The 13,622-nt window shown below is 38.3% G+C and overlaps 1 protein-coding gene across 2 annotated transcripts in view; it reads left to right on the top strand.

Moving 5' to 3' along the window:
• The window catches only part of CD28 (CD28 molecule), a 163,504-nt gene that overhangs the window by 127,118 nt on the left and 22,764 nt on the right, over positions 1-13,622 (top strand). The window contains exon 5 of one of the 2 annotated variants that reach the window (XM_053690929.1): positions 8,778-8,905. The exons of the other annotated variant lie outside the window; for it this stretch is intronic. Within the exon in view, the coding sequence (XP_053546904.1) occupies positions 8,778-8,905 (128 nt within the window). The remainder of the gene's footprint in view (positions 1-8,777; positions 8,906-13,622) is intronic. 2 annotated transcript variants of the gene reach the window in all.

Genomic DNA, 13,622 nt, shown 5'->3' with positions numbered 1-13,622 from the left:
AACTCCTTCCTCTCTGGTCTCCCTAGCTGCCATCTAGCTCCTTTACAATCCATAATGAATGCATCTTCCAGGCTCATGTTCCTTACACGTCGCTCTTCATCTGCTGCCCCTGTTTACCAATCCCTTCATTGACTTCCTCTAGCCTCCAGAATTAAACACAAAATTCTGACTGATATACAAGGCCCTCAATAGCACTGGTCCCCCTATATCTCAGATCTTGTCTCCAGATCCTCTCCCTCTCACCCCCTTCCTCTAAACTCACAACCTCCTCCTCTCTTGTTACCTTCTCACATTCCTGTCTACTCGTTTTGAACGTTTTAAGCACTCCTTTAAGACTCTACTGTTCAGGGATGCATACAATATACGCTAACCTTTCTTATCTTAGTTGCTCTCCTCCTTTATCCCCTTGAAGCCCATTAGCAAGTAAGCCTATAATCACAGCTGTTTGTAGATCACCTTCATGAGAGCTGACTACAACAGTGCAACTCTTGACAGGGCCATCTACCCAACTGTGCCCTATATATGTTACCTTGCATATCATGCTTATGTTTATAGCACTGCAGAAACTTTCAGTGCTCTACAAATAATTGATATAATAATAATAATAATAATAATAATAATAATAATAATAATAATAATAATAATAATTTAAAACAGTAACATCCATTTCATAAAACACAAAGCCCATCTCAAAATATACGTTGGGACATAGACAAACAACTTTTGAGTATCATCTTCCTTTAATATTAATATATCCAAGATAGATTTCTATTCTTCTATTCATATATGTAATTCTACTTTCTTGTTCTAAAATATTTTTTAAGCCACAGGCCGCTCTATTAGAAATATTTAATTAAATGTATGTAGGGTTGTTTATTTATATTAAATGATTGCTAATGCTTATTTTTTTTCTCTTCCTTACTCTTGCTTAATTTTTTATTGGTCCTAGGTGGTAGATCCAGATTTTTATATATGTAAGTTTAGTTGAGTCAATGGGGTAGATTTAACAATGCCAAAAGTTTCTGGCAGAAACGTAAATTAAGAAGCAGGGGTCGTAAGATGGCTGCTCCTTAAATGGAGTGCAATCATCCTGATCCAATATGATCAGGGTGATTGATACCCCCCTGCTAGCGGCCATTTCGTTTTTAATCAAGTCAGTTTCTGAGAGTAGATCATCGTTTAACTGACTTTTAACTGACATACTTTGGATGACAAGAAGTAGTCTTGATAGTCACAGACCTCATAGACTCTTCTTAAGCAAACATACAATTGTGAGTTGACAATAGTGAGTGCACATGGTGACAACATCAACTGAACACAAATTCAGAAAGCGTCTAATGATAGTGTATAGGGGTGCTGGTGGTGTTGAGATGATGTAATTTGATGGCATATTAGTATTCTTGCCTAATCTAGTATGCATTATTTTTGTGTATTTACACATATTAACACATAAATATATATATTTATAAGCATATAGTATACAGTATATTTAAATTTGCGGCCACCGCTGCACTACTTACCCTCTTTGCTGCGTTTAGGTTCCGATGCCGTCTCTGAGCCTATGGGGTAGATTTATCAAATGTTGGACGGACATGACCTGCTGTAGAGGATCATGTCCGCCTCACATGGATAAATGCCGACAGCATACGCTATCGGCATTTATCATTGCACAAGCATTTCTGTGTCATGAAAGCGATATTTGCACTCCACTTGTAATCTGGCCCTAAATATGGTACACACAACCTAAATGTACAGGTTCTTCATACCCAAGATTTATTCAAAATATAAAATATATTATTTAGCCTTGATTACGATGTTTTAAAGGGACATAAAACCCAAAGTTTTCTTTCATAATTCATGATTGACTTTTAGTACTTAAAGGGAGTCATAGTTAAAATTAAACCTTAATGATTAAGAGAGAGCGTACAATTTTAAACAATTTTCCAATTGACTTCTATTATCAAATTTGCTTCATTCTGTTAGTATCCTTTGTTGAAGGAGCAGAAATGCACTACTGGGAGTTAGCTGAACACATCTGATAAGCCAATAACAAGAGGCATGTGTACAGGCACCAATCAGCAGCTCGCTCCCAATAGTGCTTTGTTGCTCCTGAGCCTACCTAGATATGTTTTTGAACAAAGGATACCAAGATAATGAATCAAATAATATAAAAGTAGAGTGGAAAGTTGTTTAAAATGGTTTGCTCTATCTGAATCATGAAAGTTTACTTTTGACTATACTAAATAACAATAAATGTGAAAAATGTTATTTGTGTGTTTACTACACTTTTGTTTTATCCAAAGTTGCCCCTATCAAGCCCCTCAGTCTGCACCCTAACTAAATGCATTTGTACACTGTAAGTGAGAGGTACAGACAATGAGAAGCATCACTGTCTGCTTCCTAAGCTTTTTGTTATGTGCAATGAAACTCTAGCTCTACATCTATGTCAGGACTTCATTACTGGACTGCAAACAAAACAAAACGAATATGAACCAGGCAGTAGATGGTACCACCGATTTAAGGCCCAATAATAAAAAAATTGCCAGGTCCACTGGGATATGCTCTTTGCTATGTTCCTAGAAAGAAAGCACACTAAAAAACACATTTACTTAAAGGGTACTGAACCCAAATTTTTTCTTTCATGATTCAGATAGAGCATGCAATTTTAAGCAACTTTCTAATTTACTTATATTATCAATTTGTCTTTGTTCACTTTCTATCTTTATTTGAAAAAGAAGGCATCTCAGCTAAGGAGTCAGAAGATTTTTGGTTCAGGACCATGGACAGCACTTTTTTATGGGTGCTGTCCAATCAGCAAGGACAACCCAGGTTGGTCACCAAAAATGGGCCGGCATCTAAACTTACATTCTTGCTTTTCAAACAAACATACCAAGAGAATGAAGAAAATTTGATAATAGGAGTAAATTAGAAAGTTGCTTAAAATTGCATGCTCTATCTGATTCACAAAAGAAAAATTTTGGGTTCAGTGTCCCTTTAAATAAACAACTCACTTAATAAAAAAGATATTATTTTACATATATATAACACAGTATATATACACATATACAATATACCCACAAACCCCTTGCTCATATAGGTTTATTATTTATGTACAAGTTTCAATATTGTATTGTAACAAAAAGTTTCAGTTTCGGTTTACACATAAATTGTATTCTTATTCAAAACTGTCTAAAGGGATCATTTACATCACGCCCTCACCACACATGGCGATTCTGCTTTTAACATTCCGCTAGTGGCAGAGAACTATCCCATGTCACAGTGAAGTATAAAAATGCTTCATCCCTTTAGAGCACTGGTTTTCAAACCTGTCTTCAGGCCTTCCCAACAATCCATGTTTTCAGGATTACCTTGGGTGAGAGCAGGTAAAATAACCATGTTTACTAATCAGCTGATTATTTCACCTGTGCTCTAGTTCAGATAGCCTCATAATGTGGCCTGTTAGGGAGTCCTGATGACAGGTTTGAAAAACAGTGCTTTAGAACATTTCACCTGCAATCCCAATTGCAATGCAGATACCTTAAAGTGAAGGTAAACTTTGGTGAATGAAAGCACGTTTTTTTTTAAATACTATTAATATCAGGGGCACTTTCATTCATCAAAGTTGGCAAAGCAGCTGTTTTGTTAAAAAAAATTACCTTTTTTTCTTTTCACTGCTACAGCAGATTCCCCCACCTAGAGATCCTCTATTCACACGTTAGCAATGACTAATCCTGCTTCCTCCAATCACAGCTTTCCCCCCGAGAGTAGTCATTGCCTGAGGCTATGCTGTGATTGGAGGAAGCAGGATTAGTCATTGCTGACATGTGTATAGAGGATCTCTAGGTGGGGGAAGCTGCTGTAGCAGTGAAAAGAAAAAAAGGTATTTTTTTTAACAAAACGGCTGCTTTGTAAGCTTTGATAAATTAAAGTGCCCCTGTTTTTAATAGTATTTTTAAAAAACAGGCTTTCATTCACCAAAGTTTACCTTCACTTTAATAACATACAGCTAGATTACGAGTTTTGCGTTATAAGATGGTATTACAAGTCTTGTCGGTATAGGTGTACCGCACACCTTTTTGGCCGTCACGCAATGTCAGTACCGCACTTTTTAAAAAGCCATTTTTTGATGGGACTTCCATAGCGCCGGTATTACGAGTTTTCCTGGGAGGCTAAAAAGTGACCTGTACACCCTATAACGACAAGATCTGTACCGCCATCTAAAGTCAGTAGTTATCAGTTTTACGTTACAAAGCTGTACCATAAAACTTATAACTAAAGTGTTACAAAGTACACTAACACCCATAAACTACCTATTAACCCCTAAACCGAGGCCCTCCCGCATCGCAAACACTATAATACATTTATTAACCCCTAATCTGCTGCTCCGGACCTCGCCGCCACTATAATAACCCTATTAACCCCTAAACACTATTTAAATATTATTAACCCCTAAACACCTGACCTCCCACATCACTAACTCTACATAAATATATTAACCCCTAACCCTAACGTAACCCTAACTCTAACCCTAAACCTAACATAACCCTAAGCCTAACCGTCCCTAACTTAAATATAATTAAAATAAATCTAAATAAACCTTACAATTATACACTAAATAATTCCTATTTAAAACTAAATGCAAACTTACCTGTAGAAAAAAAAAACTAAGCTAGCTACAAAATAACTAATAGTTATATTGTAACTAGCTTAGGTTTTATTTTTATTTCACAGGTAAGTTTGTATTTATTTTAACTAGGTAGATTAGTTATTAAATAGTTATTAACTATTTACTAGCTACCTAGTTAAAATAAATACAAAGTTACCTGTAAAATAAAACCTAACCTGCCTTACAATAAAACCTAACATTACAATAAAATGAAATAAATTAAATTAATAAAATACAATTTACTAACTTTTACATTGCAATAAAAAACACAAACAACCCCCCAACAGGTTTTTTGGGTGTTTTCAGGGAAATGTTTATCTTAGGTTTATTTATTTGGGGGGTTTATTTGTTTTCAGGGCAATGTTTAGCTTAGGTTTATTTATTTGGGGGGTTTGGGTTTTTTACTGTTGGGGGGGTTGTTTGTATTTTTTATTGCAATGTGAAAGAGCTGGTATCTTTGGGACATTGGCAGTTTAGTGTAGGCTAGGTTTTTTTTTAATTTTGGGGGGGCTTTTTTATTTTGATAGGGCTATTAGATTAGGAGTAATTTGTTTTTATTTTTGATAATTTCGTTTTTTAATTTTTGTAATTTAGTGTTTATTTTTTTGTAAGTTAGTAAATTGTATTTTATGAATTTAATTTTATTGTAATGTTAGGTTTTAGTGTATGGCTAGTTAGGTTTTACAGGTAACTTTGTATTTATTTTAACTAGGTAGCTAGTAAATAGTTAATAACTATTTAATAACTAGTCTACCTAGTTAAAATAAATATAAACTTACCTGTGAAATAAAAATAAAACCTAGGGCCTAGATTTAGAGTTTGGCGGTAGCCGTGAAAACCAGCGTTAGAGGCTCCTAATACCTCTGGTATTTGGAGTCACTCAAAAAAGGGTCTAACGCTCACTTTTCAGCCGCGACTTTTCCTTACCGCAGATCCCCTTACGTAAATTGCGTATCCTATCTTTTCAATGGGATTTTTCTAACTCCGGTATTTAGAGTCGTGTCTGAAGTGAGCGTTAGAATTCTAACGACAAAACTCCAGCTGCAGATCAGCCAATAGAATGCGAGCTCAATCTGATTGGCTGATTGGATCAGCCAATCGGATTAAACTTGATTCTGATTGGCTGATTCCATCAGCCAATCAGAATATTCCTACCTTAATTCCGATTGGCTGATAGAATCCTATCAGCCAATCGGAATTCGAGGGACGCCATCTTGGATGACGTCCCTTAAAGGAACCGTCATTCTTCAGTTGGACGTCGCCGGATGAAGATGGGTCCGCGGTGGAGGTCTTCAGGATGGAGCCGGTCCTCATCGGATGAAGATAGAAGATGCCGCTTGGAAGATGATGGTTGCCGGTCCGGATCTACTCTTCTTCCCGGATAGGATGAAGACTTTGGAGCCTCTTCTGGACCTCTTCAGCCACCGGATGATGGATCGCCAGCCCCCGCTTGGGTTGGATGAAGATTTTGGAGCCAGGACCGATCGGTGATACCCGGTGAGGTGAAGACAAGGTAGGATGATCTTCAGGGGCTTAGTGTTAGGTTTATTTAAGGGGGGTTTGGGTTAGATTTGGGGTATGTGGGTGGTGGGTTGTAATGTTGGGGGGGGGGTATTGTATGTTTTTTTTTACAGGCAAAAGAGCTGAACTTCTTGGGGCATGCCCCGCAAAAGGCCCTGTTCAGGGCTGGTAAGGTAAAAGAGCTTTGAACTTTAGTAATTTAGAATAGGGTAGGGCATTTTTTATTTTGGGGGTCTTTGTTATTTTATTAGGGGGCTTAGAGTAGGTGTAATTAGTTTAAAATTGTTGTAATATTTTTCTTATGTTTGTAATTATTTTTTTATTTTTTGTAACTTAGTTCTTTTTTATTTTTTGTACTTTAGTTAGTTTATTTCATTGTAGTTATTTGTAGGAATTGTATTTAATTAATGTATTGATAGTGTAGTGTTAGGTTTAATTGTAGGTAATTGTAGGTATTTTATTTAATTAATTTAATGATAGTATAGTGTTAGGTTTAATTGTAACTTAGGTTAGGATTTATTTTACAGGTAATTTTGTAATTATTTTAACTATTTTAGCTATTAAATAGTTCTTAACTATTTAATAGCTATTGTACCTGGTTAAAATAAATACAAAGTTACCTGTAAAATAAATATTAATCCTAAAATAGCTATAATATAATTATAATTTATATTGTAGCTATATTAGGATTTATTTTACAGGTAAGTATTTAGCTTTAAATAGGAATAATTTATTTAATAAGAGTTAATTAATTTTGTTAGATTTAAATTATATTTAAGTTAGGGGGGTGTTAGTGTTAGGGTTAGACTTAGCTTTAGGGGTTAATACATTTATTAGAATAGCGGTGAGCTCCGGTCGGCAGATTAGGGGTTAATAATTGAAGTTAGGTGTCGGCAATGTTAGGGAGGGCAGATTAGGGGTTAATACTATTTATTATAGGGTTAGTGAGGCGGATTAGGGGTTAATAACTTTATTATGATAGTGGTGCGGTCCGCTCGGCACATTAGGGGTTAATAAGTGTAGGCAGGTGGAGGCGACGTTGTGGGGGGCAGATTAGGGGTTAATAAATATAATATAGGGGTCTGCGGTGTTAGGGGCAGCAGATTAAGGGTACATAAGGATAATGTAAGTAGCGGCGGCTTACGGTGCGGCAGATTAGGGGTTAAAAATAATATGCAGGGGTCAGCGATAGCGAGGGCGGCAGATTAGGGGTTAATAAGTGTAAGGCTAGGGGTGTTTAGACTCGGGGTACATGTTAGGGTGTTAGGTGCAGACGTAGGAAGTGTTTCCCCATAGCAAACAATAGGGCTGCGTTAGGAGCTGAACGCGGCTTTTTTGCAGGTGTTAGGTTTTTTTTCAGCTCAAACAGCCCCATTGTTTCCTATGGGGGAATCGTGCACGAGCACGTTTTTGAGGCTGGCCGCGTCCGTAAGCAACTCTGGTATCGAGAGTTGAAGCTGCGTTAAATATGCTCTACGCTCCTTTTTTGGAGCCTAACGCAGCCTTTATGTGGACTCTCAATACCAGAGTTATTTTTATGGTGCGGCCAGAAAAAAGCCGGCGTTAGCTACGCGGGTCCTTACCGACAAAACTCTAAATCTAGCCGTAAGATAGCTACAATATAACTACAGTATTACTTATTTTGTAGCTAGCTTTGTTTTTTTACAGGTAACTTTGTATTTAGTTTTAAATAGGAATTATTTAGTTAATACTTGTAAGGTTTCTTTAGATTTATTTAAATTTTAATTAAGTTAAGGGGTGTTAGGGTTAGGCTTAGGGTTACGTTAGGGTTATGCTTAGGGTTAGGGTTACGTTAGGGTTAGGGGTTAATAACTTTAGTATAGTGGCAGCGACATTGGGGGCGGCAGATTAAGGGTTAATAAGTGTAATGTAAGTGGCGGCGATGTTAGGGGCAGCAGATTAGGGGTGTTTAGACGTGGGGTTTATGTAAGGGTGTTAGGTTTTAATGTTACTTTTTCTTTTCCCCATAGACATCAATGGGGCTGTGTTACGGAGCTTTTCCTTCCACGACCGCAGGTGTTAGGCTTTTTTTGCCGGCTCTCCCCATTGAGAGCACGTCAAAGCAGCGCTTAATTTTGGTGCAGTATGGAGCTCAACGCCACCATATCGCCCGCACAAGCCTGCTTTTTTGTAAACCTGTAATAGCAGCGCTATAGGGAGGTGAAATAATGCTGCTTTTGTGGCGGTCGTTAATTTCCCTATAGCGCTCAAAAATAGTAATCTGGCTGATAGTGCGATTGTGAAAATGATTTAAACATCAGGCATTAGAGAGAAGAGGAGCTGGGGGGAAGTCACTGGGGTAACTTTGGATGAAGCAGGACCCACATCATACCAGCACTGTGTTTAGGGCACATGACATTGAGTAATAAGGTAACTTTTTTTAATATTTACTGGTACTTTAAGTTAATTAAAAAGTCTGAACTCTGCAAAGCTATATGATATAAAATGAATACGCAGTGCAACTGTGTTATTTGCTAAATTAACTATCCATGTTTTATCAGGGTAGAGTATGATATAATAACAGATAGGAAAGTAAAACCGGCAAAGGTTTGATTGTTGTCTTCTTTAGCGGTTTTTCCAGAGTCTGTGCAGACACAAGAGACTACGCCGTCGCCCCCTTCTTGGCCACTTCTGATCACCCTGGGAGTGTGTGCAGTATACAGTGTCGTTATAACTGTAGCATTTTTTTACCTTTTGGTAAGTAACAACATACTTTCTCCAAAAAATAAAAATCTGAAATTAATTAGAATTAGAGGGGCGATATCCAGATTTAATCATAGTTAACAATAGTTAATCATTGTTCAGAAGTAAATATTTGCTGATTTGTTTACAATTTTATGCTGCCTAAAATAAAACATATATTTCAATGACAGATAGGAATCACATGACTAACTCTGCTCAAATTTCCTTTGAATTGTATGCTTAATTAGTTTGTAGGATAGCCTTATGCTTATCCCATACATTCTTTAAGTTCCCTGCACAGTTTATCTCTACCAACTGCTAAAAGATGTTTATTCCATGGGGCCTATTTATTAAGCAGTGTATGCTGGTCATTCCACAAGCCTTCCGGCCTGCCAGAATTAGGGGTTAAGAAGCAGTGGTTGTAAGACCGCTGCTCCTTAACTCATCTGCCACCTCTGAGGTGACGGACTACAATCATCCCAATCATATACGATCAAGATGATTGACACCCCCTGCTAGCGGCCGATTGGCCGTGAATGTGCAGGGGGCAGCATTGCACAAGCATTTCACAAGAACTGCTTGTGCAATGATAAATGCCAACAGCATACGCTATTGGGCTATAGCGAATCATGTCCCCCCGCCATATAATAAATCTGTCCCCATGAATCAACCACCTTTCTGTGAAGAAGTGCTTCAGTGGAGTACTACTAAACGTGCTCCACTTACAACTTAAGATCATGATCCATTCTTCTGGTGTTGCTGTTTTTGTGAAAAAATTATTCCTCCTAATATACTCAAAAAGGCTCCATCATATATCATATCATATAATAATATATCTTGAATAGGGATGGGCGAATGTAGTGAAAATGCATTTCGCTTGGTAGAACGAATAGTCCTGTGGAATTTGTTTAGGACAATCGAATGTTATTTCTTTTGGACAAATGAAAATCCATTAAAATTTCTGTAATCAAATGTTATTTCTGTTTTTTTTTTAATGTTAATTTCATTTTCAAATGTACCTAATTAAATTGAATAGCCACATTCGAAATTACGAATGTAACATTCAATTTAACAAATACTATTCAGAAGTTCAATAGTTCATGTTGTAGCGATTTTAGTAAATTGATACATAATAGAAACAAATATATAAATTAGATTTTTTTTGTTTTGAATATTGCATAATACGAATATTATATTTAAAGAAAGCATTATAAATACTATTACAAATATATTGATTAAAATTTTTCTAATTAGGATATTGCATAATTCAATTCAAATTATGCAATATTGAAATTGTTTTTTTTTTTAAAGTTCCTAAGTAGTCCAGTGGGTCAAATCTCTACTATTTACATGTGTTACTGGGAAAAAAACAGATACTAATATTGTTATGTATGTTACTGGCAGCCAAAGGGTGAAAAATATACATGGTAGGATCATGGATAGTGGAGTCTGTTACGGATACCGGGCTGCAAGGGTTAAACCCCTACCCCCTACTACCTCACCCCCTCTCATTCCTTGGTGGTTTTGGGCTCCTCAGAGCAACCACAATCTCCAAACCCTTTCCTTTTTGTGAAAAATGTATGTTGAACCTGATCTTGAAGGAGCTGGTCTCTGGCCCACCTATCCCTCTCTTGCCGGCCGGGCCCCTGAAACTACCGGCCGGCCACTGCATCCAGCACCCTCCGGGAAACTTAACCTCTGGCCGCTTTAGAGGCCCCTTGTCCCAGAGCTCTGCTCTCTTGGGGATTGGTACCCCTTGGGAACCAGGGTTTCTGAGCTCCATTCAGCAGACCGCCCTTTGGCTGGCCGGCCCCATGGAACCGATGGCCGGCCGCTTGAGCTTGGATCCCTGGTCCATAGTGGGGTGATTGCCAGGGAGGAGCTCTCATGGGAACCAGGGGTTTCGGACTCCTCTTCGTCACCAAGTCTCCAGTGCCCTTCCCGGTGTACGGTTGGACGCCCCTAGCTCCGGCTTTTTGGACTGTATCAGCTGGGGACCAAGGGCTTTCTAACGTCACCCTGGAAGTGCTGCCGCTCCCCCGGGATCACCCCGAATGCACCATCCCGGTACCGCTGGACACCGAGGAACAATGGACACTATGGTGGCGCCAGCCTGTCTGGAGGGACAGGAATGGTGGGAGATTTGAGGGACTGATAAGATCAGTTTATGTATAAATGTTGTGTGTGTTTTCTAATAAAGGGTACTTTGTGTTTTCACCTGAATGCTAGTCTGTCTAGTCATTTGGGTGTGCTCTGCTAAAATCACTTTCTCTGCTACTTAGCGGCATATTCCAGGTATCAGAAGGACCCTCTGACAGAGCTGCCCAGTCGGGGTAGCCGGAATCCGTCACAGGGTCTAAGGTAGAGATTTAGTGATGGGGTATTGTGTGACCCCAAAGACCATCATAACACGTCACCTACAGATTATCCAGTATTTTTATGGAGGGCAGCTGGCAACCATACTGCCCGGACTCTATATCAACCTATTTGACTATATTCCTAGATTACCCCTTGATTGCATAGCCCTGTACCATGGCTTCCCAGACTCTGCTCCAGATTCACTCAGGCCACCCCTACACCCATATACTGGTACACACACAGATTTGCACAATATTGAAGGCATAAGAAGATCTCACTACCTAGTACCTCCTTTACAAAAAAGTATACAACACTTCAGTTAAACCTGAACACAATGGGGGATATCTATCAAGCCGTCAACCGCAAATACGCTGGAATTCCGCAGCGTAATTGTGGCGAGCTTGATTTGACCTTGTTATCAAAGCCTACAGACCGGCAAAAGTTGAAATTTGTGACGTAACATACGATCCGCCGGTCTGAATGACACAGATAAATGCTTACGTCATTACAGATGTTCCAAATACACATTCTGCACTATGTGACACTTTTTAAAAGTTATCAAATAGTTAACCGGTACACTCGCGGCTATTCAGGCCCAGCGTACCTGGTTTTCAATCTGCCACCCTGGAGGCTGCAGATGCCATAGGAGTCAATGGGAGTCTGAAAGCAGCGAAAGCTTATGTTCGATACTGCCAGATATCCCATTGATTTCTATGGTAGAAAACCAGTAACGTTTACACCTAACACCCTAACATAAGTCCCGAGTCTAAACACCCCTAATCTGCCGCCCCGACATCGCCGACACCTAGATAATGTTATTAACCCCTATTCTGCTTCTCCCTGCCCCTTCCGCAACCTAAATAAAGTTATTAACCCCAATCCCGCCGCTCCCGGACCCCGCCGCAACTAAATAATTGTATTAACCCCTATTCTGCCGCTCCTGGACCCGCCGCAACTAAATAAATGTATTGACCCCTAAACCCTTGGCCTCCCACATCACTACCACTAACTAAACCTATTAATCCCTAAACCGCCAGCCCCCCACATCACCATAATCTAAATTAAGCTATTAACCCCTAAACCTAACAACCCGCTAACGTTACATTAAAATTACAACATCCCTATCTTGTACTAAATTAAAACTTATCTGTAGAATTAAATTAAACTATATTAAATTATTAATTAACCTACCCTAACTATTATACTAAAATTACATTAAACTACCAATTAAATTAACTATATTACATATTAAAAAACCCTAACCCTACTCAAATTAAATCTACTATTAAAAATGACTAAATTACAAAAACAAATTCAATCTTCATCCAGCCGGTGAAGTCTTCATCCATGCGGCCTCTTCTATCTTCATCCATCCGGCACGGAGCGGGTCCATCCTGAAGACATCCGGCACAAAGCGGGTCCATCCTGAAGACATCTGGCAAGGAGCTCCTCTTCAATACGGTCTCTGCCGTAAACTGAATCTTGAATGAAAGTGGTGTCATCCAAGATGGCATCCCTTGCATTCCTTTTGGCTGAAAGGTTTCAATCAGCCAATAGGATTGAGCTCTCATCCTATTGGCTGATTGGAACAGCCAATAGGATGAGAGCTGCTCAAATACTTTTTATTTTGTTTTTTTTTTTTTATTTTGATAGGGCTATTAGATTTGTGGTTTGGTTTTCTTTGTAACTTAGTGTTTATTTGTTTTTGTAACTTAGTGTTATTTTTTTGTAATTTAGTAATTTTTAATAGTATATTTAAATCATTTGAGTAGGGTTAGGGTTTTTTAATATGTAATATAGTTAATTTAATTGGTAGTTTAATGTAATTTTAGTATAATAGTTAGGGTATGTTAATAGGTTAGTAGGTTAATAGTTTAATATAGTTTAATTTAATTCTACAGGTTAATTTTAATATATTATAAGATAGGAATGTTGTAATTTTAATGTAAAGTTAGCGGGTTGTTAGGTTTAGGGGTTAATAGCTTAATTTAGTTAATGGAGATGTGGGGGGCTGGCGGTTTAGGGGTTAATAGGTTTAGTTAGTGGTAGTGATGTGGTAGGCCAGGGGTTTAGGGGTTAATACATTTATTTAGTTGTGGTGGGGTCCAGGAGCAGCAGAATAGGGGTTAATAATTTTATTTAGTTGCGGCGGGGTCCGGGAGTGGCGGAATAGGTGTTAATACTTTTATTTAGTTGCGACGGGGTCCGGGAGCGGCGGAATAGGGGTTAATACTTTTATTTAGTTGCTGCGGGTCCTGGAGTGACAGAATAGGGGTTAATACATTTATTTAGTTGCGGTGGGGTCCGGGAGCGGTGGGATAGTGGTTAAACAATTTAGTATAGTGGTGGCGTTTAGTGACAAAGTATAAATAAA

This window comes from Bombina bombina, chromosome 1 (genome assembly GCF_027579735.1).
Source record: "Bombina bombina isolate aBomBom1 chromosome 1, aBomBom1.pri, whole genome shotgun sequence".
Lineage (NCBI taxonomy): Eukaryota > Metazoa > Chordata > Amphibia > Anura > Bombinatoridae > Bombina > Bombina bombina.
This window is presented reverse-complemented; position numbering and strand designations above follow the sequence as displayed.